The 23,903-nt window shown below is 55.6% G+C and overlaps 2 protein-coding genes across 3 annotated transcripts in view; both read left to right on the top strand.

Annotated features, from left to right (window-relative positions):
• The first annotated feature begins 11,199 nt into the window (after positions 1-11,199).
• OPN4 (opsin 4) lies at positions 11,200-23,077 on the top strand. Of its 2 annotated transcripts, XM_011995395.1 has the most exons (11): positions 11,206-11,570; positions 12,777-12,924; positions 13,812-13,842; positions 14,647-14,780; positions 15,099-15,302; positions 15,914-16,085; positions 16,516-16,680; positions 17,908-18,015; positions 18,880-19,060; positions 20,282-20,425; positions 22,315-22,353. In XM_011995395.1, the coding sequence occupies exons 1-11, from the start codon at positions 11,427-11,429 to the stop codon at positions 22,351-22,353; spliced, it is 1,470 nt and encodes a 489-aa protein (XP_011850785.1). In that variant the 5' UTR covers positions 11,206-11,426. The 2 variants fall into 2 exon arrangements, with proteins under 2 accessions (XP_011850786.1, XP_011850785.1); XM_011995396.1 differs by lacking the exon at positions 13,812-13,842 and having other exon boundaries at positions 11,200-11,570; positions 12,777-12,922; positions 22,315-23,077.
• Positions 23,078-23,400: 323 nt separating this feature from the next.
• Positions 23,401-23,903, top strand: part of LDB3 (LIM domain binding 3) — a 93,514-nt gene continuing 93,011 nt past the window's right edge. Inside the window, exon 1 of the mRNA XM_011995392.1 lies at positions 23,401-23,461. The gene's annotated coding sequence lies outside the window, so the exon portion shown is untranslated. The remainder of the gene's footprint in view (positions 23,462-23,903) is intronic.

Here is a 23,903-nt window from a genome sequence, read left to right as displayed (position 1 = left end):
TCCCAAAGTGCTGGGATTACAGGTGTGAGCCACTGCACCCAGCCCCAAAATTTGAATGAGAGAAAAGTTGCAAACTTTAGCAAGCGAAACAGACAAAATCTTAACCTCGAAGGAAAGTAAAACTACAAACTTGCAGAAGTTTGTAACAGAATCTCTGGAGAAATAACAATAAAGTGACTACCTCAAAGCCAAAAGTTGAGCTTCAATTCTAGCTCTACTGAGTGTGGAATTGGGTTGCTTGAATGAAGTCTGAATCTCAGCCAGAACTAGGAAGATATGAAACCTGAGAGAAGTCTTACCAGAGACCCCCGCCAGCTCTGATGAGGTCAGACGAGTAAAAACCACTCATGCTGGTACCAAACCTTCGAGTGCCAGCAAAGCAACGAGGATCGCAGGAGGCTTGCTTCAGGTCCTATCTGCAGTTGCCAAAATGTCAACTTAAAATAATCAAAAGGATCAGAGTCTAATTTAAAGAGAGTTTATTCAAATACAAAGTTTGAGGATGGCCCACTCAGAAACATCAACAGCGAAGAGATGGAGGCAGTGTTCTGAAGTCGAGAAATTAGGGTTTCATTTATAGATGCAGAGACAGAGATGTTTTTAGCAGGATTACAACATTTTTCATATGAAGTTGGCACATACTTCCAGCAATTTGATTGATGATAGGCATTGCATCCTTTTTGGAAAGGGTACATTTAGCATTTTTAATATAATGGTTGTAACAGTCATGGGTTTTCTGTCATCTGGTTTAGGCAAAGCAGGACAACAAAGGGGAAGTTAATCTATAACAAGAGTCGTTAATTAAGAAGGCAGGAGGCTTTTGTCCCTGATATAATTTAATTCTCTCCAGTCATTGTACAGAACAAAAAAATAAGAAAGCAAGTTAATCTATAATCTGAGAAACAGAAGTTGGAACCATATGTGACTAAGATCACATTCACATTTCTCTCAAGGTTTAAAGTGGGTTTTTTTGGGTTCCAACAACTTTTAAATTATATTTATTTTCACACAAGAAAGCAGGAGGGATGGGACCGGAAACTGGCTTTCAGTGCTATTTCATTTTTAAAGAATGTGCTTGCATCAAGTAGATCACAAATGAAAACCACAACAAACCCAGAAACTCCCTTGTTCTGACAGGAGCTCTCACGCATCAATCTCATCATGTGGTGACTCGCCCCTGTCCCCTGCTGGGGACACAGAGTCCTTGGCGGGGACACATGGGCAGGAGCAGCTGCTCTTCACACTGGTGTGAAATCGCAGGCTTCTGGTCCTCCGGGAGAAGCTGTTAAGTTTTTGCTACCAGAACTAGGATTCTAGGAGGCTTTTAGATGATTAGGAAGAGGCTGAGACTCCTGGTGGGGACTCCTGCTGGGGAGTTTCTGGACCGCAGCCCTCTTGGTGTGAAAAGAGCAGAGGACAGGGCCAGGCTAGAGGGTCTGCACCCTGGGGCTGGAATTGGGACCCAGCTCTGGGCGTCCACTCTCAGTGTCAAATGTAGGGGCAGCCCCAAGCATTGGAAGTCGCCCTGCACCCTGGCAGCTGCCTCTTGGTCTCTGTTTCCCATGCCGTGCTCTCTGCCCCACCCTCCTAGGAAGGCCCAGAAGCTTCCAGTCAGGCCTGCAGCAAAGGCTGCTCCTGTCCCTCCAGTGAAACGCTGCCCCAGACGTCACTCGCCCACTCAGGCTGTGCTATGGGGGCAGCTGCCACACTCTGGGGTCCCCTGGTCTCCCAAGGAGTCCCCGCCCTCACAGAGTGTTGGTCAGCTCTTCTAGCTCTGAGGAATTGCAGTATACCTAAGGAAATGGGAAGGCCAGAGTTGCAGCCAGGTGTCGGGGCTCAGGGGTCTGAATGGACAGTGAGGCCTCGAGGACCAGGTAGTTCTTTCAGACTCAGGCTGGCTTGGGGGACCCAGACAGAGCAAACAACCAGGCCTGCAGGGGCCAGGGACTTGGTGCAGGCAAAGCCTAGGAAGGAACAGCTCATAAGACCCCCAGGCAGTTCTTGGGGAGACCCAGAGGACTCCATCCCTCCCCGTCGCTGCCTAATCATAGCTCTGAACACCCCTCATCTTCTTCACTGCTCTTAACTTTTTCTGTGCCAGGAGCCCCTTTAGAGTCCTGTGCAGCCTATGGAGTCCTTTTCAGAGGTGCTCTTATTTTACTGTATTTTAACATCTTTTTATTGAGACAAGATCTTGTTCCGTCACCCAGGCTGAGTGCAGTGGCATGATCACAATTCACTGCAGCCTCAACCTCTCGGCTACACCCAGACAATTTTCTGTAGAGATGGGGTCTCACTATGTTGCCCAGGTTGGTCTCAAACTCCTGCCCTCAAGTGATCTTCTCACCTCAGCCTCTGAAAGTGCTGGAATTGCAGGCGTGAGCCACTGTACCCAACCCCAGGAGTGCTTTTTTTTTTTTTTAACTAGAGTCTTGCTCTGTTGCCCAGGCTGGGGTGCAATGGCACAATCTCAGCTCACTGCAACCTCTGCCTCCCAGGTTCCAGGGATTCTCCTGCCTCAGCCTCCCCAGTAGCTGGGATTATAGGCATGCGCTACCATGCCTGGCTAATTTTTGTATTTTTAGTAGAGACAGGGTTTTGCCATGTTGGCTAGGCTGGTTTTGCACTCCTGACCTTAGGTGATCTGCCCACCTTGGCCTCCCAAGTTGCTGAGATTACAAGACTGAGCCACTGGGCTGGGCCTAGGAGTGCTTTTAATGTGTAAGACAAAATACATAGGATTGCAAAGTAAGCCAGTGACATTAAACTGTTGTTACCAAAATATTAAACAATAAACTTGTAATCAGGTAAACTATGTGCTTCTTCATTTAATGAACCAACCACAGAATCTGGTGGCAGGTCTATGCAGGACTGTGATTTTGAGGTAGTGATGAATAAAACCAATATGGCAAATTATCTGCAACAACTCTGCTGTCATATAGAAGAAGTGATGATTCCCATTGGTCACAAAGTCCCAGGAAGACTACTGCAGAGGTTTTGCCCTTGTTCGTAATGGAGGGAAAACCTACATTTCAGCTAGAGGTTACTGCCCTGAATTCTACCCACAGACACCAGGCCTCCTGGCCCCTCCTACCTCATAGCTTCAGCTCCTGTGCCTGTCTGCCCTGGGCACCAGGTGCCTGGATCCTTCATCACCACTGCTTCTCCACACTCTTCAGAGGTTTAGGTCCTGGCAGAGGCCTGAATCCAGCTTGGGCCCCCAGGCTGCAGGTCATAGAAGAGGGGAGAGTTTGCTCCCTGGCCCAGTCAGAAAATAACAGCAACATCCAGAGCAGAGATGAAGCTGGGAGCCAGGGGAGCTGGAGCAAATGAGGTAGGGGAGAGGGAAACACATTAGATCCATGTAGGTATGTGGCTGAAGGCTGGCTGTGGCTTTGTGTTACACAGCATTTAAAAAAATCCCAGTGTTTAGGCTATACCACAGGCCAACTAAATCGGAGTCTCTGGGGGTAGGCTATCATTAATAATCCAGGTGGCATAACTTTTTAAATTCCCAGGTAATCATCTTGGGGATGTGCTGTACAAACATGGAAGCCCCACGGGCACCAAGATGTTGCCTCTCCTGCTTCAGCAGCCCCTGTAAGATTGGAGCCTGGATTCTGGGTGAGGCATAAGCTGAGTACTCTGCATGCCTTCTTATGAGGCCACTCGGAAGCCCTGAGAGGCAGGTGTTAGTATCTCCATTCTATGGGTGAGGAAACTGAATCTCAGAGCTGTGTGGTTCCTTGTCACTTCCCAGTTCCCTGTAGCAAATATTGGCAAGGCTGGGATGCCCGCCAAGGTTGACCTGATCGTGTTGGGCCTGATGGGAGATGGAATTTACACTGTTTTTACAGCTTGGGGAGTTTGCCTGCAATGCTGACATGTCTACAGTCACAAATTCAAATGCAGGATTTTCTTTATTTTCTTTCTTTCTTTCTTTCTTTTTTTCTTTCTTTCTTTCTTTCTTTCTTTCTCTTTCTTTCTTTCTTTCTCTTTCTTTCTTTCTTCTTCCTTTCTTCCTTTCTTTCTTCCTTTCTTTCCTTTCCTTTCTTTCCTTTCTTCCTTTCTTTCTTTTACTTTCTCACTCGTCACCCAGGCTGGAGTGCAGTGACATGATCTTGGCTCACTGCAACCTCTGCCCAAGTTCAAGTGATTCTCTGGCCTCGGCCTCCCAAGTAGCTGGGACTAGAGGTGCCCACTACCACACCCGGCTGATTTTTATATTTTTAGTAGAGACAGGGTTTTTCCATGTTGGTCAGGCTGGTCTCGAATTCCTGACCTCAGGCAATCCACTCACCTCAGCCTCCCAAAGTGCTGGGATTACAGGTGTGAACCACCGCATCTGGCCCAAAGGCAGGGTTTTCATTCAGACTCTTGCAGTGCCACTCATGCACTGCTGAAATCAGCGAGGGGTTGCGGGGCAGTCACAGAACAGACCCAGAGACACATCTCTATGCCAGAATAGGTCTTCACTAAGAACATCTCTGATGTTTCCTGTAGATTTCCATCCTGCTTCATTTGTCTTTTACACCTCTCCTCTCTGCAAGGTCAGAAACTGCCCTGGGCTGTCATAAATCAAAGTGGGTGACTCTCTCCCTCAGACAAATGCCCCACTTTGTAGGGAATGACTCAGACACTTGATTGTGATCAGCTATACTATTTTGAGGAAGAAAAGTGCTGTTCCAACAAGTTACCAAAAGGACAGAAAGGTATATAATCCATGGGTCTCTGTTCCTCTCTCTGTGTACCCCAATTAGAGTGCTCCGTGTGCAAACAAGGAAATGTCAAAGGTGCTAAGGAAAGAATTTCTTTTTAAAAATCCTATAGCAAGCTCTGGATTTCTGCTGCGTGTTCCCAAATCATGTGAAATACAGGACCACCCGCTGGCTGGGGTTTTTTTACATCCACATGGCTCTCTCGGGAGTAGTAAATTTTCACATAAAAGTTTGTTCTTTTAGCTTTCCTCATGTTTTCCTCAGCCATTCTGTTTCCCAATTCCTGTCTCTCATCTGATCCTCTCAAAAGAAGCCTCCAGCAAAGGGAGGAACAGGCCACTCTGGGGCATGGCTGTGTCACCATTCTACACAGCCATGCCCCATGGTAGAATGATGTCCACTCTACATCAGGCTTGCCTGAGGTGGCCATGGTGTCTTAGGCAAACCGGAGTGTGGCTCAGTGCTGTAGGAGTTTAATGAATGCATGGCACTCAGATGGGTGTGATGTTGGAGCCCCCCCAGACCAGACTCGCTGAGACGATACATGCAAACTTGGCAGGCCGGGCACTGGGGACAGCCCTGAGCATCCAGGGTCAGCACCCCAGGCCAGGAGATGTGGGTGCCATCAGCAAGAAATCAGGTGGTACCACAGGTGCTCCAGTCAGGACAGGAAATGGCCTCACCATGCTTTGCAGACTCTATCCATCATCAGCCCTCCTTGGAGCCGCGGCTCCGTCCCCCTCAGCTTCCTTTGGCCAGGATAGGCTGCACAGGGGAGAACACAGTGGGAGCACTCCTGAGCGGGAGTGAGGGGAGGGAGGAGCCATGGAGAGCAGGGTGGGCCACGGGGACTGACAAGACCTTGGAACGTTAGCAGGGCCACCGGGTCATTTGGCTGGCTCCCAGCAGGCAGGCCCACACTTAGACGGCGGGGGTGATGTCCCCAGGCCAGGGGCAGGTAAAAGGGCAGAGCTGCACCTGGGGTTCTATGGTTTAAGGCGGCAGAAAACTGAGTTTCTGCGTTTCTTTTTTTTTGAGACAGAGTCTCGCTCTGTCATCCAGGCTGGAGTGCCGTGGCGTGATCTCAGCTCACTGCAAGCTCTGCCTCCCAGGTTCATGCCATTCTTCTGCCTCAGCCTCCCGAGTAGCTGGGACTACAGGTGCCCGCCACCATACCAGGCTAATTTTTTGTATTTTTAGTAGAGACGGGGTTTCACCATGTGAGCCAGGGTGGTCTTGATTTCCTGATCTCGTGATCTGCCCACCTCGGCCTCCCAAAGTGCTGGGATTACAGGCATGAGCCACCGCGCCCAGCCGAGTTTGTGTTTCTAACTCCTCCCCTCAAGCCATAGGGAAGAAGGTCCCATCCTGAAAGGGTTTGCCAGCTTCCAGAGGAGGGAGGGAGGCCCCAGGTGAGCTGCTGGCCAGATGCCTACAGGACTGTGCTTGCTAAGACATTTAATATTCCCCTGGCAACAGCTCCTGGGTGTTTCCTAGTAGTCTCTGAATAACCAGATAGCCTCTTCCAGTCCCGGGATAAGGAAACCGATCCCCAGAAGTGGACAGGATGGGCATGGCATGGGAGGGGCATAGCAGTATTGCTTGCTGGGCTGGGCTGGGCTGGAGGGCAGGGAGCCCCCTCTCCTCTCTGGACAGCCGGTACTGTGGCCAGAAATACAGAAACGCAGGGGCCAGGAGCCTCCAGGGCTCCTAGCTTTTCTTTCAGCTCTTCTTGCAAGGGCTTTCAGAAAATATGTACGGGAGACAGGAATAATGGGGCCCATAGGCCCATAAGTAAAGTCAGTATCCATCAGGGGTTGTGGGCAGTGGCCAGGACGGCTGGTTCATTCCAGTCCCCCAGAGCGTGGTTATGCGTCTGCCGAGGGCCTGCTGCTGAGTCGTTTCTAAATAGCACACTTCCTGTTCCTGCTGCCCCAGCCTGGCCCTCGACCCTCTGTGCAGCCCCAGGGCAGCTCTCGGGCCTCCTGCTCTTGTGGCCCTGCTACTCCCCTGAGGATGAGGGGCTAGAAAGCTTTTCCCACCTCCAACCATGCCAGCGAGGTGTGAAGAGCAGGCAGCAGTCAGTGCGGAGCTGTGGGCCGGGGCTACGTGTACTACTGCGCACGCTCAGTCCTCTGCGTCTCCCTGGAGCGATGAGGGGCAGAGCAGAGGTGATGGACCATAGACTCCTAGGCCAGGCTGAGCAGAAGGGTGGCTTAGGCTGATCCAGAGGCTGGCCAGGGAGCGAGCCACCAAATGCTGCCCACCCAAGAGCCCCTGTGGGTTACATGGGAGGGCTAACCTGCAGGCCATGGGTTGGGGACACACCATCTACTGGCTACGGCGGCGGGTGGGGGTGGGTGGAAGGAAGGACATCACGTCTGTAGTGACAGCTGTTGTGTGCTCCATCACCCTTGCCCTGCTCTGCTCTCTGTTGCAGGAACCACATCTCCCCAGTTTCCTTCCCAGGTTTGTGGGTAGGCCTGACCATGGCGGGGCTCCTGCGGAAGACGGGAGGCCAGAGTTGGCAGTGAGGGCCCCACACCCCTGCTCTGCTCACCACGCACCTCTCCAGCAGCCAGCCGTGCCTCCTTGTGAGTGCGCTGCCTTGGTGGCACCCAGCTGGAGAGCCCCAGCCCCTGGAATCACAGCAGCCCCTTCCTCCTGTGGTCCTTCCAGCCTCGGCCACAGCAGTGCGCTCCACTGGCGCTCATCTCTGGGGTGCCTCAGTGTCCCCTCAGATCAGCTCTTCCACCACCTGTTACCAACCCCTGAAGTCCTCCCAAGCGTCTATACCAGCACCTCTCCCATTTAATGTGAGGCCATCCTCGTGCATCCACACCTGATCACAGGTCTGGGAAGTCTGCGCTTCTAACAAGCTGCAGGAGGGGTGCACATCAGCAGCCAGTCCTCCAGCCACACTTTGAGAAGCAAGGACCAGGGAGATTCTGGGTTTCCTGATACTACGTGTCAGGTGCTCTGCTAGGCAATGGGTCTCAAAGATGAACAAAACCAACCTGTCTGCATTCCAAGGAGGGAGACAGACACGGTCAGACAACAATCACTGCAAATGACACTATCACCATCCGTGGATGCTCTGAGGGATGGACAGGAGGAGGTGAACAGCTGAGCCCTTGGCAGTCTTGGGGAGGTGGTATTTGAGCTGAGACCCAGAGTAGGGGACAGGGGAAGGTTTCAGGAGCAGTGTGTGAGCAGAGGCTGGGTGACCAGAGGAGCTGTGTGCCTTCAGTGATCTGAGAGGCGGCCAACCTGGTCTCCAGGCACGGAGCTAGGCAGGTTCAGTGGCTCCTCCTCTCTCAGCAAGAGAAGACTCACCTGAACTCAGCTTCCCAAGGGATCAGGCCTCCTCCTCCTGCAAGGCCTAATCTAGCTTTCAGCAAGGTCTCCAGGTGCTGGCAGTTGGAGCTCTCAGACACCTCCCCAATCAGCTGGCAGTCACACCCAGACTGCCCGGCGCCTGAGCTCGGCTGCTCGTCCCACAAACGAGGCTAATCTGGAGCACCCATGAAAAAGGGACAAGAGCAAGGGCAGGTCCCTGGGGACACTGAGCCCCATGCAGTGACAGCAGCCTGGCCCATGCACACACAAAGGAAATGACGTGCCTCTTGCTGCTGAGCCTTGGTGTTATGTGCTTCCCCCTAAAGCCCACCTCTTATCCCCACATACCAGGTGATGTAGTACCTCCCTCCACCCGCCTTGCCACGTTTGGGATCCGTCTCTGTCTTAAGAGCTATGGAAGCCACCAAAGGGTTAAGTGTGGGATTATCTGGAATTTGTGTTTCCACCTGCCTTTAAGGCTGCAGCAGGAAGCAAGGGCTGGAAGGGAGGAACCAGAACAAAGGGGGCCACAGGAGGGGAAATGTCACTATCAATGCAGGGGTCCTTGGGACCATCGGCAACCCTGGCACCAAGCACTGAGGTCAGCCTGCCCCTGGGAATGGCACCAGGGGAGGAGGAGATGCCCAGGATGGTCTCCAAGGGAGTGGGAGACCAGCCAGAGTGGGGACTGGGAAGACTCTGAGGACCCCTTCCACACTTGTTCCTGCGTTGAGATTCTTGGATGGCACAGGCCCCTGAGACCATCAATGATCCCAGGTCTCAAGAGGCTGGGCCCCACCCTGAGCCAAGCTTGCAGAGGAGGAGAAGTGCTGAGGGAAGGTGAGCACAGCCAGGCACCCAGGAAGACAGGAGCCACCTGGTCGGAGGGGGGTGATGGAAGGCCAGGGTTTCCACAGGTCAGACCACAGCTTCCAGCCAGGACAGCTTGGGCAGCAGTAGTCGTAGGAGACACCTGGAGGCTGAGGCTGCCCACACGGCCCTCCTGGCACCATTGGATGGCAGGCTCCAGGCAGACGAGCTGCCAGGTTGGTGTGGGGTACAAAGGTTGGGAGCATGAGAGCCATGGGGGGCCTCCCCAGTGGGACAGAAGCACGGGAGTGAGGGGCCTGGGCCCTGAGGAGATCTCAGTGTCACCCGCAAGGGCTGCAGTGTGCAGGCCATGGAGAAAGGATATTGTCAGGTGAGACGTTGGCTTCCAAAGGCCCCAGGTGGGGGACTCTGATTCCTCCGACCTTTCCCTGAGGTGCTCCTTTGAGGTCTGTGGCACCCTGGGTATGGCATGTGGATTCCCGCCTCTTGCGTCCACCTGACAAGCACTTCTTCCCTGAACTCCCATGCCTGCTCCATCACTTGCACCTTGTCTTAATTAGCAGGTTAGAGAGTGGGGTCCATATTGAATGGGACGTTGTGTTGACTCAGAATTGCTCCCAGCTGCGAGGAATTGTTAAACCCCTACATTAAAATGCAAACAGCTGGCATTGAGCCTAGGGACAGAAAGCAAAGCCAGCCCTTCAGCCTCACAGGGAGGCCTCTGTGAGCCAAAGCCCTGAAGTGGAATTGCCTCAGGAGGAGGACAGTGTGAGCCATGGGCTGGCAGCTGCAGGAAGTGCAGCTCCCGCTCCCAGTGAGGCTGCTCCCACTTCTGCTTAAACCTGGGGCTCTGGGAGAACTGTAAAGACTGGAGGAATTTCTGAAAGAGGAGTGATATCTCTGTCCACTCCAGGGCTCCACCACTCCCAGCACTGTGTCAGGACATGGCCCCCGCGTAGGATGACTGCTGCCCGGTCGGGCTCCCCTAAACGCAGCCTCTGTGGCAGGCCTAGCCTGAGCGGCCCTCCCTGGCAGCCGTGTATTCAGCTTCCCTTCTCTCCAGCTCCTGCTGCCTCCTCTAAGACAGGGCAAGGGGCAGGCCCGGGGTCCCCTCCACTTCTGACATCCTCAACTTAAATCAGGCCTGCAGGCCTGGGTGAATTCCCAGGACTCCTCCAAAAATTAAAAAATCTTTATACTTTAAAAATTTCTGCCGGGCCCGGTGGCTCATGCCTGTAATCCCAGCACTTTGGGAAGCTGAGGTGGGCGGATCACCTGAGGTCAGGAATTCGACCTGGCCAACACGGGGAAACCCTGTCTCTACTAAAAATATAAATATTAGCTGGGTGTGGTGGCAGGTGCCTGTAATCCCAGCTACTCGGGAAGCTGAAGCAGGATAATCGCTTGAACCTGGGAGGCGGAGGTTGCAGTGAGCCGAGATGGCACCATTGCACTCCAGGCTGGGCGAGAGAGCAAGACTCTGTCTCAATAAATATATAAATACATAAATAAAATTTAAAAATAAAACTTTCTTATCCAAAACAAGCAAAAGCCACCTCATGATCTGATCTCACCGTAATGCTACATCCTCTTACTGTCTCCATCTGTGAAGGGATGACCAGCCTTGGTTCTATGCAGGGTGGCTGTGAAAACGCCATGGCTCATGGGGGCCAAACATAGCGGTAGGGCCCACTGTGGAAAGGGTGAGGCTGAGCTGCACAGCCTCAGCTGCCCACAAACAGCTCTGGGGGCTCTTGGGGTAGCTGAGGCTGTTCTTGATGAGCTCAGGGAAGAAACACAACAGAGACTGGTGAAAGGAGAGGACAGAGCCTTCTGCCCAATGTCCAGGAGCCCAAGCCCAGGAATCTCCCTTGAAACACACTCTCACACACAGTCACACACCCTTACAAACACACACACACACATTCACGACACCATCCCAGAAATCTCCCTTGAAAAACACACACACACTCACATACACATTCACCACATGATCCCAGAAGTCTCCTTTGAAACACACTCTTTCACACACGCATACACACACACACACACAGTCATACCACCATCATCCAGAAATCTCCCTTGAAACACACTCACACTCACATTCACGCCACCATCATCCCAGAAGTCTCCCTTGAAACACGCGCACACACACTCACACACACACATTCACGCCACCATCATCAGACCTTCGTAGATAGACACCCAGGGACCTTGGTCGGAGTGAGCTGGAGGCATGGAGCGACTGAGCATGTGCAGCTCCCGCACCACTATATAAAGATGGGGATGAACTCTGTGACTTTGAGTCACCATAACTGTGACACTCACTCCTTTGCGCTTCACCAGACACAGAGCAACCGCCAGCCCCAGGAGCAGCTCCAGGCTGGATCTGCACCAGACACAGGAGAAAGCAGCGGGCAGGCTGAGCAGGGGTGCTGAGGATGGAGGAAAGCTGGGAGGCTGAGCACAGCTGAAGTCCTGAGCTCCCTGTGCCATTGACTTCTCTGTGGGCTCAAGCAAGGACCATCCCAACTCAGGATGAACCCTCCTTCGGGGCCAAGAGTCCCGCCGAGCCCAACCCAGGAGCCCAGCTGCATGGCCACTCCAGCCCCACCCAGCAGGTGGGACAGCTCCCAGAGCAGCATCTCCAGCCTGGGCCAGCTTCCGTCCGTCAGTCCCACGGTAAGCCTGGGCCAGCATGTGCATGCACAGAGACTTCCCTATCCCCTTCCTGGTCCCCTCCTGGCCACACGCAGGGGCTTTGAGCGGGAGATAGAAAAGGTCTGAACTCTGCTGTGGGGCCTTGAGCCTCCCTGAGCCCGCCCCCAATAAACAGGCTGATAGAGGAGGTGCAGGCAATGTCCTCCCTAATGGAGAGCATTCAAGGAATAGAAAGGCCAGCCCTGAGGACAAGGGGCTGGAATGGGCAGACCTGTCCTTGGCTGCACTCATTCCTTTTAGAGGTTGCTTGGATGCCCCATGGAGCCCTTCAGAGAGGAGGGCACACCCTGGGCCTCTGGATCTGCCCAGCCCACAGTGAAGCCTTGGGTACCTTCTGCCACCTCCATCATCCTAGCCCAGGCCCAGGGCCATATTCCATCAACACCACTGCTAGCTGGGGAGGGCTGAGGGCACCCTCAGGACCTGGGGATGCTGGCCCAGGTGCTGGACAGGATGGGAAGGTTCCGGTAGCTATAGGGGCCACTGGGGTAGGACAGAGACCAAGCTACCCTCTCTACCCCAGAAAGGGGTTAGGGTGGGAGGAATGTTTAAATCCCTTTGTCCTGACTTGATATGGTCATGACCTCCCTTCAGTGACCCTGCAGGCCTAAGCTTTCTTTCTAAAGGGAATTCCCTTCATTCTCATGCCAGGCATCAAGGTCAGCTGTACCCAGTTACGCTAAGGGGCAATGCAACTTCTCCTCTAAGGCTCAGTAGGGGACAGGACTCCTGAGAGGGGCTCCACCCAACTCACAACCCCAGCGTCTAGAGGCCTCAAACACTGTCTTGGGCCCTTGGGCTGGAGTCCATACTGCAGGCAGGGATGCACCCAGGAGTTGGCTCTGCCTTCTCCCTAAGGAAAGATAAGGTGACCCAGGCCATGTCCCTGCTTGCCAGGTACATATCTGTCTGTCCTACCAGCCTCTAGCAGGTGATCTGGGCTCACTCCTAGAAGGCCCCTGTGCCATGGTCTAGGAGCTTGGGCTCGACTCTGGAAAGGACCTGCACTTCCATTCTTCTTGGCCACTTGCGAGCTGTGTGTGCCAGTGGCTTTGCCACTCTGAGCCTCAGTTTTCCTGCCCTGTTGAGAATCCTAACTTCCTTCTCAGGACTATTTGAAGGTGACAAGGGATAATGTGATTCCCTCGTTTCTCTGTCTCTCCGCAGGCAGCTGGGACTTGGGCTGCTGCCTGGGTCCCCTTCCCCACGGTTGATGTTCCAGACCATGCCCACTATACTCTGGGCACAGTGATCTTGCTGGTGGGACTCACGGGGATGCTGGGCAACCTGACGGTCATCTATACCTTCTGCAGGTGCCTGGTTGGTGGTGCTGGGCCCAGGGCACTGAGGGTGGTAGCCATGCAGACAGGAAGAACATGCGGGCAGGAATGTTGGCTCTAACTCTGGCCAGGGCAGTGTTGAGCCTAGGCAGGGAGGGCAGGGCCATGCCTTCGATGATCTCAGGCCCAGACCTTCCTCAAGGTCATGGAAAGAGCCAAAAATGGTCCAGGGAGGCCTGACTGACTGGCACTAATTGAGACCCAGGTGCATCCTCTGTGGAGGGTGTGTGTGCCCAGAATATGTGGGTCTCTGACCATTCTGCCCTGCTCTCAGCACACCTCTGCCATCACCTGCCCCAGAGAGCATCCTCCCCCTGCCTTGAAGAGCCACTCTAGGCCGGGTGCGGTGGCTCCCACCTATAATCCCAGCACTTTGGGAAGCCAAGGTGAGCAGATCACCTGAGGTCAGGAGTTCAAGACCAGCCTGGCCAATGTGGTGAAACCCCATCTCTACTAAAAATAGAAAAATTAGCCAGGCGTGGTGGTGTGGGCCTGTAATCCCAGCTGCTCAGGAGGCTGAGGCAGGAGAATCACCTAAACCCAGAAGGCAGAGGTTGCAGCAAACCGAGATCATGCCACTGCACTCCAGCCTGGGCAACAGAACAAGACTCCACCCCTGCCCCCCAAAAAAGAGCATTCCTGAGGACCAGGATCCTCAAGTCCCTCAAACATCCCTGACACCCACCCCCAGTGTCACTCTCCATCTGCCCCCTTGCCTGGCTCAGTGACTGAGACAGGCAGATGGAGAAGGAGACCCAGGCTCCAGGGCCACACAACCCTCTGGCTCTCCCACCTGCTAGCTGAGGGACTGGGCACCTAATTTCTCCTCCTTGAGCCCACTTTTCTTACCTGCAAAATGGAGCTGTGCTTCATGGAGTCACTGTGATGATGCAGTAAGTTCCTGGATGTGCATTGCCCCACAAATGAGCCACTTACTAAGTGCTGTGCACCAGAGCAAGTCACTTCATGAGTGGGGGCATCTTGTCTGGAAAATGGGGACAATGAGGCCTCCCTCAGGGTGGATGCAAAGATGGATGATGACAGGAGCTGAGGCTGGTGAAAGTGTCTGGCCCGGCCGTGGTGCACAGCCATCAGCTCCTCTGCCCTTTGCCATCCCCAAGGGTGAGGACTACAGAGACAGTGTGCAGGGCAGGGCCCAGGCAGGATGTGACACTGGAGGGAGGGTGGAAGGGGGACCTGAGGAGGAGGGAGGCGTGAGAAGCCATGGGAAAGCACAGTCAGGGTACGCAGGAGGAGGAGCCTGGGGAGAAACCTCTAGGGAGATCTTGGCCTGGAGGGACTCAAGGAAACCAGTGAATTGGCCAAGGAGATGGTGTGAGTGGTGCAGAGGAATTTAGAGGGCGAGAAGAGGAAAGGGACATGACCCAAGAACCGGCCTGCGCTGGGCCACGCCTCAGATTTTGGAGAGAAACTGCCCCCTGCTTCACTCTGAGGGAGCTGTCTTGGGGTCCTCACTCAGCCCACACTGCTGGGTTCGACAGCTGCTCGGCTGGTCCCTGCTAGACAGTGAGATAGCTCTGTGGCCCGGCAGCTCATGCCTGTCTGCATGCCCATGTGTGTGTGCATGTGTGAGTGTGTGGCACATGTGTGTGCATGCATACTTGAGGGGTGCGGGAAGCTCCCCGTAGCTCTGGAGGTGTCAGGAAGTGCCTTCTAACAGCTTCTGATCCTTCCAGGAGCAGAGGCCTCCGGACACCTGCCAACATGTTCATTATCAACCTCGCTGTCAGCGACTTCCTGATGTCCTTCACCCAGGCCCCTGTCTTCTTCGCCAGCAGCCTCTATAAGCACTGGCTCTTTGGGGAGACAGGTAGATACTGGGGCTCCCTTTTGCTCGAGGGAGGAGGAGGGTTTTGACCTGGGGATGCCCACAATGGTGGGTGGCCCAAAGGAGGTGATTTGCTGTGCCTGGGCAGAGAGTGGGTAGCTGCCCTTAGTCCTGTGAGTAAGCAAGAATGGAAGATGCAGTGTTGGTCCTGAGGCCTCTGCCAGCCTTGGCCAGATGTGGCAGGTGGAGGGGGTGGAGTGTGCTCAGGTCTGCTCTTCCTGTGAGGCGAGGGCCAGAGCAGAGTCCACCCCATCCCCGGACCCTCCTCCCCACGACTCAGAGCAGGGGCTGTGCCCACAGGCTGCGAGTTCTATGCCTTCTGTGGGGCTCTCTTTGGCATCTCCTCCATGATCACCCTGATGGCCATCGCCCTGGACCGCTACCTGGTAATCACACGCCCGCTGGCCACCATTGGTGTGGCGTCCAAGAGGCGCGCGGCATTTGTCCTGCTGGGCGTTTGGCTCTATGCCCTGGCCTGGAGTCTGCCACCCTTCTTTGGCTGGAGTAAGTGGGATGGTGGAACTGGAAGTGGGGCAGATGGGCTGGGAGGGGCACATTCAAGGGGAAGTAGGTGGACTTGGGTCAGCCAGCTGATGGGGGCAGGGGTGCCCAGGAACTACCTGAGCCTCAGGTCAGATGGACATTCAGGGGATGTGACCGGCAGCAAGGGAAACTGACACTGCCCCATCAGGGGCCAAAGGACCTCCTGGGCAGCTGATCCCAAAATACAGAGGCTTTCTGGGTGGGGCAAAGTGACAGGTACTTCTCATGCTGAGTCAGACTAGGCAGGGGGCTGGGGTGTGAGGCCTCTGCAGGTGGAAGGGTGGAGAGCAAGGTAGTAGCCCTCCTGGGGCAAGACTAGGCCTCTGACTGAAGCCCTGGCAAGCACCATCTTGTAGTTATGGTGAGCTTTCTGCTCAAATCTAGCAGGAATGGGAGGCAGTGGGCTTTGCAGGCCATCCCAATTCCCTCCAGCTTCCTCACTGCACTGGACAGGGCCAGGTCAGGGGCCAGGGCTATGTATGGGGACCTGAATGCCACATACAAAGCTCCTGCCAGATAAGGAGCCCTGGTCAGTGCCACCACGAAGCCTGAGCACCTGCCCTGGCTCCCAGGTGCCTATGTGCCCGAGGGGTTGCTGACATCCTGCTCCTGGGACTACATGAGCTTCACACCGGCTGTGCGCGCCTACACCATGCTTCTCTGCTGCTTCGTGTTCTTCCTCCCTCTGCTTATCATCATCTACTGCTACATCTTCATCTTCAGGGCCATCCGGGAGACAGGACAGTAAGAGCCGAGCATGGAGGGGGGGCTACAGGAGGGGGGCCGGCCCCTCTGCCAGGTGGCCCCTGCCCCACCACTCACACCTGCACCAGCCTACCAGAGCATGCCCGGCGGCTGAAGGCAGGCTGAGCACGTGCTTACGGGGCAGCGATGTCTAGGGTGAGCCTCAGGAGACAAGGGCTTCCGGGGAGGGCTTTTAGGCATGGCCAGGGGAGCAGAGAAGGCACACCGAATCAAGGGGGAGTGGGGGGCAGCTAAGACCCTCGTGTCACAGAAAACTTTCTGGAAGTCACAGCTGCCTGCACTGCTGGAAGGAATGACACTCTCCCAAGTGCCCTCCAAAGATAGTCCAGGGAGGCTCCCCCAGCAGCCGTGACCCTGGTGCTCGCTGCCACCCGACTAGGGTCAGACCTGGACTATGCGTCCTTCCTAGGGCTCTCCAGACCTTCGGGGCCTGCAAGGGCAGTGGCGAGTCCCTGTGGCAGCGGCAGCGGCTGCAGAGCGAGTGCAAGATGGCCAAGATCATGCTGCTGGTCATCCTCCTCTTCGTGCTCTCCTGGGCTCCCTATTCTGCTGTGGCCCTGGTGGCCTTTGCTGGGTAAGCAGTGGTAAAGAGTTGGGGAAGAGGCTGAAGGGGTAGGGGTGGGAGCAAGAAGCCTGGGCAGCTTCTTCCTCCCAGCCCAACCCCGGCCAGCCATCCTTGCACCCTAAGACCAGCCTCACAGCTTATTCTCTCCCTGGGTAAGGTGCCCAGCCCCGGGGTGGGTGGAAGGCCACCTAGTTCCTGGAAGCGCCAGGGCACATGCAGAGGAGCTCTGCGCCCCACAAAGCTTTGGGCGGACGGCCTGCTAGCCCCCTTTGGAACACACAGTTCCTCTTGAGGTCTCCTCTCTCTCCGCTTGGGCTGTGGTCACGTGACCAGAGGTGCTACCCATCTCCAGGAATGGGTCCCTGAGAGCTGCCCTTCTAGCCCTTTGTGGCTAGAGTCTGGGGATTGTGACATCTGCAGCGGCACGGATGCAGGCTCACCTTCAGAAGTGTTTTTGAGAAGTGAGGGCTATTTAACCTTGGAAGTGCTTAGATAGAAGACCTTCTTGTGGAGGAATGGCCTGGTCCCCCCAGGCCCCTCCTGTGGGGTTTCTCTACAATAGCCAGGGCAAGAATGGGCATCACGGTTGGGGTTGGGTATGAGAAGAGCTAGGCAGAGGGTCCGAGGGCCAGAGTCAATGGGGGGAAGTGGGGCGTCGCCAGCAGCACAGGCTCCAAGGGACAGTGGACCTGGGAACCTCCACCCCAAATTCGGCACATCTTCCTTCCAGAGCCACACACTCAACCACCCACTGCTCCCTCCTTCTCACTCAGATCAGAATTCTCCTGGCATAGGCCGAGCATTGTGGCTCATGCCTGTAATCCCAGCACTTTGGGAGGCCAAGGCAAGGGATTACCTGAGGTCAGGAGTTCGAGATTAGCCTGGCCAACATGGTGAAACCCCATCTCTACTAAAAATACAAAAATTATCCAGGTGTGATGACGGGAGCCTATAGTCTCAGCTACTCAGGAGGCTGAGGCAAAAGAATTGCTTGAACTCAGGAAGCAGAGGTTGTAGTGAGCTGAGATCACGCCACTGCAACTCCAGCCTGGGCGATAGAGCAAAAAGAAAAAAAAGAAAAAATTATCCCGGCACTGCCAATTCCTCCCTGTGGGGCTGACTTAGTGGTGCTGGTTTGGGCCGGATTAGGATTTGGGCTTTGGCAGGGCCTGGCCCAGAAGAGAAGGTGCATCAGGAGGGCCAGCTAGCTTGGGGACCACACCTTCTCTGTCCTAGGTACGCACATGTCCTGACACCCTACATGAGCTCGGTGCCAGCTGTCATCGCCAAGGCCTCTGCAATCCACAACCCCATCATTTATGCCATCACCCACCCCAAGTACAGGTGTGGCTCTTTTCCAGAACCCCAACCTTGGCCTCCGAGGGCCTGGCCGGCAGATAGGGGCAGAGGCCACCACCTTTCCTGTCTCTTGTATGTGTGTTGGATGGGGGCCACCAGCAGCTGGGAGCGGCTACTGACACTGAGTGGGGTCTGGAGTTGGTGTGCCTCCCTCCCCCACCCCAGCTTCCCAGGGGGCACGGTGTGGAGGGAGGTCAGGGCTCCCTGGGCAGTATCCGATCCTAACTATGGGACCTTTCAGACCTGGGGTGTAGGGCAGCCAGGACAGCCCTGTGAATTTAAGCCCCTCCCCCACTGCCCTCCCTGATAGTGTCATCCTGAAGAGACCACAGCAGGGAGAGCTCAGCTCTGCTCCCAGGGCCTGGCAGGGGCCTGGAGTGGCTCTGGGCCAGTATGCGTGCTGATAGCAACCCGGCAAGGCCACTTCTCCCTCAGTGCTTCCTTTTGCCTGGTGGTGTCCGTCACTCATCGCCTTCCCAAGGCCAGTGGCAGGCCTGAACCCGTCCAGCACAGAGGCTGCTCAGGAGTGTCCCTGGTCTCCATTACCAGAGATGTGGCTTGAGCCAACCACTTGGGGGCTGGAACTGACATCCCCAGGCTCTCCCTGCATGCCTACCACCCAGAATCTCTCTGTTCCTCCCACCAGCCCTGTGAGCCTGTCAATCTCCCCATCCAGCATCTGTCTTTCTGTCCTCATCACCTGCCATAGTTTCCAGGGTCTGGGCCTCCCCATTTCCCCAGAGGCTCTCGGTCACCACACATTAGGCCTGTACCACCCTGTGCATCCATCCCCTCCCCTGCCTCTGTCTGCCCATCCCCTGGCCCTAATCAGATGTGCGGCCCCTGCAGGGTGGCCATTGCCCAGCACCTGCCCTGCCTGGGGGTGCTGCTGGGTGTATCACGCCGGCACAGTCACCCCTACCCCAGCTACCGCTCCACCCACCGCTCCACGCTGATCAGCCATACCTCCAACCTCAGCTGGATCTCTGGACGGAGGCGCCAGGAGTCCCTGGGCTCAGAGACTGAGGTGGTAAGGACGCTGGGCCTTCGCCAGCTTGCACCTGGCCATCCCTTCCTCAGGCAGCCCTGGGGTTCTGGGGGAAACATGGGCCCTGGTGGGGCTACCTCTGAGACTCAGGAACCCTCAGGACGCTGGCACCCTGACAGGAAGAGACCATCCCAACACCCCCATGGAGTTCATAATCCTCCCTGATAGGCAGGGGCACTAGGGCCAGAGAGGGGATGGTTTGGGGGTTCCCAAGAGCAGGGCCAGGATTGAACACAGGTCTTCCAACTTCAGGCCATCTCCTTTTCCACACTGACACTCTCCCTAGAGCCGCAGCCTGAAGAGATCAGCACATCTGGCCCTAGATAGGGCTCCGGAGAGTCAAGGCAGGAGTTAGCTTGGAGCTCCTTGCTCCTCAGCATTAAGCCCCCTCCTCCTGGGAGCCTTGAAGAGCTCAGAGGATTGTCATGGGCCCTGGAGATGGGAGATGTGACTTTGAGCCTCAGCTTACCACGTGCTCACTGTGGGAGCCTGGGCAGGTCACTTACCCCCTCTGAGGCTCCACATCCTCCTCTGAAAGGGAAAACAGGCATCTCACATCAGCGCTGGCCAGGTGTGCCCAGGGATGGGTGTCAGCCCTCCTTGGTGCCTGCAGTTCTGCTGCCCCTAGATGCCCCCAGGAAAGCTCTGTGCACCACCGGCTCCTATTCCAGCCACACTTGGGCTCCTCCTTAATTCTACCTACAGCGCCCTCTATGGGCCTCAGCAAGAGCTGCCGCCGACTGACCAGCCAGCAATCTCCTCCCACTGCCTGCATCTTCAGGTGTCTTGGTTGAGGGACTGAGAGAGGAGCTCTCAGGGGTCCCTCCTGTAAACCACTGTAGTCACCAAGGAGAAATCTAATCTGTTAATGGAGGCCTAGACCCTCGTGAAGACCACCCATGTATTCAAAAATATAAATAGCCACTTTCTTAGGGAGGTCTGCAGGTGTTCAGATGGGGAGCAAACCTGCACACACACACACACACACACACACACACACACACACACACACACACACCCCCTAGCATAGGCACGCACAATTTACGAGGTTTATTTGGTGACCAGCAACCATGCAAATGGTATCAGGGGCCTCCTGCAATGAATACCTGTTGGGAGGATGGAGGAGGACCTGGTGGGGTAAGGGCAGGAGCAAAGCTACAGACTGTCCCTCTCACCTCACAGTCACTTTCTCACCTCCCCCAGGGCTGGACACACATGGAGGCAGCAGCTGTGTGGGGAGCCGCCCAGCAAGCGAATGGGCGGTCCCTCTACGGTCAGGGTCTGGAGGACTTGGAAGCCAAGGCGCCCCCCAGACCCCAGGGACAGGAAGCAGAGACTCCAGGGAAGGTGACTGGGCCCGGTACCTGCCAATCCGTAAAGGGGTGGGGATTAGGGGTCAATAGCCCAGGGAGAGGCCAGGAAAGGGAGACTTGTTCTCTTGGGCAGGGGCAGTGCCCTCCAGGAATCACCTGCTCCCAGCACTTCTCAGCTTTTCCTTGTCTGCCTGGGGGTCTCTGTGACTCTGAGATGCTCTGAGCAAGGCTTGCATGTGGTCTGCGTGTGTGTATGTGTGTGTGATCATGCAACTCTGACTCTGCACGGTGCTGTTGGTTGTGCTGTGCCATGATAAGTGTACATGTGTGTGTTGATAAGAGTAGGAGGTCTGCAGCCGGCAGAACATAGCTCGAGCATGTGTGTGGCCATGTGCCCGGCACATGCTCTGTCACTGTAACACCCAGTGACACGTGACAGAGCATGCCCCAATGTGTCTGCTTTAAGCTGTGCATATGAGTGAGTGTGGGTGGTGTGTGCCTCTCTGTGTGACTGCAAGGTTGGACATGCCTGCGGAGGAAGGGGCTGCAAGCTGTGGATGTGCTCACCATGAATGCCCTGAGATCAGGATGTCACCCAGAATACTTGTGGCTATTAAAAGAAGGCCAGCTGTCGGCCCAAGTGCCTATGGAACGGAATGTCGATGGCGATTAGAGAAGGCCATATTCTAGAACACTGGAAATGTCGTGTGCACAGGCTCCCAAGCAGCCCTTCGCCCCAGCTGACAGCTCCCCATCTGCCCCTCCTGTCACACCCACACAACACCCCCAGCTCGGCTCCTGGGCTCTCTGGCTTCCCTAGCTAGTCCAAGGCCAAAGGCACGTTCCTGCCTTCCTTCCTTCCTGAGTGCTGTGTCCCTGTGCATCCAAGAACGAAAGTCCTGGGCTGTACCTGCAGTTGGGTAGCCTCAGCCTCTCTCAGCATTCCCCCTGGGGGCACCGCCCCCTATCCTGGAGCCCAGGCACTGTGCATGCCATAAATGCCAGGACAAAGTCCTGGCAGTGACCCCCAGGCTGGCCAGGCACTGATGAAAGACACAGTGCCTGTCTTGGAGGGATAGGCTGGGGTGGGGTGCTGGGCAGCCATCAACAATCACCACACACATGTGATAAGCGCTGCCAACGAGGTGTGAGCACGCAGGGTACTGAAAGCAGAGGCAAGTCTCTGAGGCTCCCCAGGAAGGTAGAGGTGAAGCAGGGATCTGCAGGCAGCAGGGATGGGGAGTGGGGGTAGCACTGATCTGTCCAGGATGAGGATACAGCCTGTGTGACTGTGCAATCACAGGGGCACAGGGGAGGGAGCTCAGTATGTCCTGGAACAGGATGTCTCTCTGTGACCCTGAGAGCAGCCTGAGGGACCCTGGGGATTGGCAGTGGGGGACATAGGACAAGGGAAGACGGGCCGGAGGTGGTAGGAGCAGTGGGAAGGCAAGGCCCCATCAGGGACTGGCTTAGGTGTCTCCAGACCTGACCTAGGGACAGGAAGCCCTGGGAGGGGGTTGGTCAGCTTTGCAGGGTGAAGACTAGAGGAAGGAAGCACTGCAGGGCAGGCAACGAGTGACCCATTTAAGGGCAGCAGGAGCCGGGGTGATGCCAGAGTCTCCACATGTGGAGGAGAGGAGAGGAGAGGATTGGGTAGTGGGGGTGAGGATGAGTTCAGTTGTGACCCCGGGAGTCAAGAGCCCAGGGAGCATCCCAGGAGATGCTCTGCAGGCAGTGTTAGGCGTTACTGGCTCCTACTCTGGGATGTGGACTCTGGGAAGGCCCATCCCTGACCCAGCACACAACCTGGCCCTTCCTTGCAACCTCCCCACCGCTCGATGACCCAGCATGTGGCGGGTCATCGGGAGACTGCTCCCAGTGAACTGCTCCTCAGCTAAACAGATGCGTGCTGTTTGTTTGCAGACCAAGGGGCTGCTCCCCTGCAAGGACTCCAGGATGTAGGACACCCACTGGCTCTCCCTTTCTTCTGGGACACATCCAGCACCCCCATGTCTCCCTCATGTACACAGACCCAGGATTACGCTGTGAGCCTGCAGGCTTTGGAAGTGGCCCTGTCACCCGTGCTGCACAGGATTCGCAGCCCTAGTCCCATGTCCTCTCTCCACACCTCAAAACTCCTGCCCCACAACGTCCTCCGCACCCACTTTCCAGCTCAGCAGCCGCATCCCAGGCCCAGCCTGAGGGGTGTGTGCCCAGGCTCTCCCGCTTCCCGAGTTGTCTGCCTCTCCTCAAATGCTGTGTGCTGCAATTGTCCAGGCGATGACAATGGTGATGGCTCCAGAGAACACACCAGCTATTTATGAGCCTCTGTCCGCAGGCTGGGCCTGTCACTGGCATAGGAAGGCCAGCTCCGCATCTCCCACTGCCAACAGCTGAAGCCGAGCACAGACCTCCCTTTGCACACTGGAACGGTTACTCACCTCTGGCTTCTTCCCCCAGCGCACCGTTCCACTGTGGCCCACATTCTTGTGCACACGGGCATTTGCAGGCACGCTCTTGCATAGTTACCTATTTGAATGCACACCAAGCACATGCGTGCACACTCTGCATCTGTAATTCATTTCATGTAATGGAATGAATAATTTCATGTAAGCTCCTCCCAGGGCTGTGTGGATCTGACAGGGTATAGGAAAATAAAAAGTGGAGAAGGTGTCTTCAGACAAAATATGGTCTCTACCTGTTGGTGCTATTATGGGAGAGAACCAGGGCCTGGCCTCTGATGCCTCCAGCAACTTCACTTCCTCTCCTCCCTCTGTCCCCACTCTTGGGACTCTCACTCTCAGGCCCACCTCAAACTGCAGGGAGCACAGCAGAGAAGGGACAAAGGCCAGGCTGGCCTCCGTCCCCACTCACTCCCCAGTGAGCCACTGAGCTCCGCCCAGCGCATGGGTACCAGCTGCTCTGACTGGCTTCACGTCTCCCGAGGGAGGCAGATGGAGGGAGGCCGGCCTTCGCCTTTAAGAGCACTCTCCTGCCACCCCTCCCTTTCCCCAGAGGCGAGCTTCATCAGGCAGGAGCCAGAGGCCAGAGAAAGAGCGTGCAGCTCCAGGTACAGCCTCCCCCAGCTCCCTGGCCCTGGGGGTGGGCGCCTTCCTTCTCCCACACTGGTTATGCCCTGCTGCTGGGTCCTCTCCAGCCTGGCAGGATGGACAGACACCCCTACGAAAGGGAATAAGGCTGGAGTTAGGGATGGATGACATGGGGCTTTGCAGAGAGGGACAGGGAATGGTACGGGGGAGGGACGCTGGCCATGGACTGCTGGCCTCCTGGGCTGGGCTGCGTGATATAGGATGAAGGAGGTGATTAAGCGGGGGAAAGGACAGTCTTCCTGGCCTCTTCCGCTCGATAGTTTTGTGACTTTGGGCAAGAACAAAACAACCCCGTAATATGGGTGATCCTACCTTGCACCTTGCATGTGCCAGGCCCCAGGAGTGAGGCTGGAAGCTGAGAAATGACTCATACCTAGGCCTCTACTGACTCCTGAGGGTCCA

The sequence above is a fragment of the Mandrillus leucophaeus genome, unplaced genomic scaffold (assembly GCF_000951045.1).
Source record: "Mandrillus leucophaeus isolate KB7577 unplaced genomic scaffold, Mleu.le_1.0 Scaffold488, whole genome shotgun sequence".
Classification (NCBI taxonomy): domain Eukaryota; kingdom Metazoa; phylum Chordata; class Mammalia; order Primates; family Cercopithecidae; genus Mandrillus; species Mandrillus leucophaeus.
The sequence above is the reverse complement of the archived record's forward strand: the minus strand, read 5'-3'. Positions and strand labels throughout refer to the sequence as shown.

What these genes read in the sequence shown, in the direction of transcription:
- OPN4 (XM_011995395.1), top strand. Translation starts at nt 11,427, where the DNA reads ATGAACCCTCCTTCGGGGCCAAGAGTCCCGCCGAGCCCAACCCAGGAG. An exon ending in CATCTATACCTTCTGCAGGT is followed by an intron (nt 12,925 to 13,811) that starts GCCTGGTTGGTG and finishes TGCAAAATGGAG; the next exon opens with CTGTGCTTCATGGAGTCACT. An exon ending in ATCACCCACCCCAAGTACAG is followed by an intron (nt 18,016 to 18,879) that starts GTGTGGCTCTTT and finishes CGGCCCCTGCAG; the next exon opens with GGTGGCCATTGCCCAGCACC.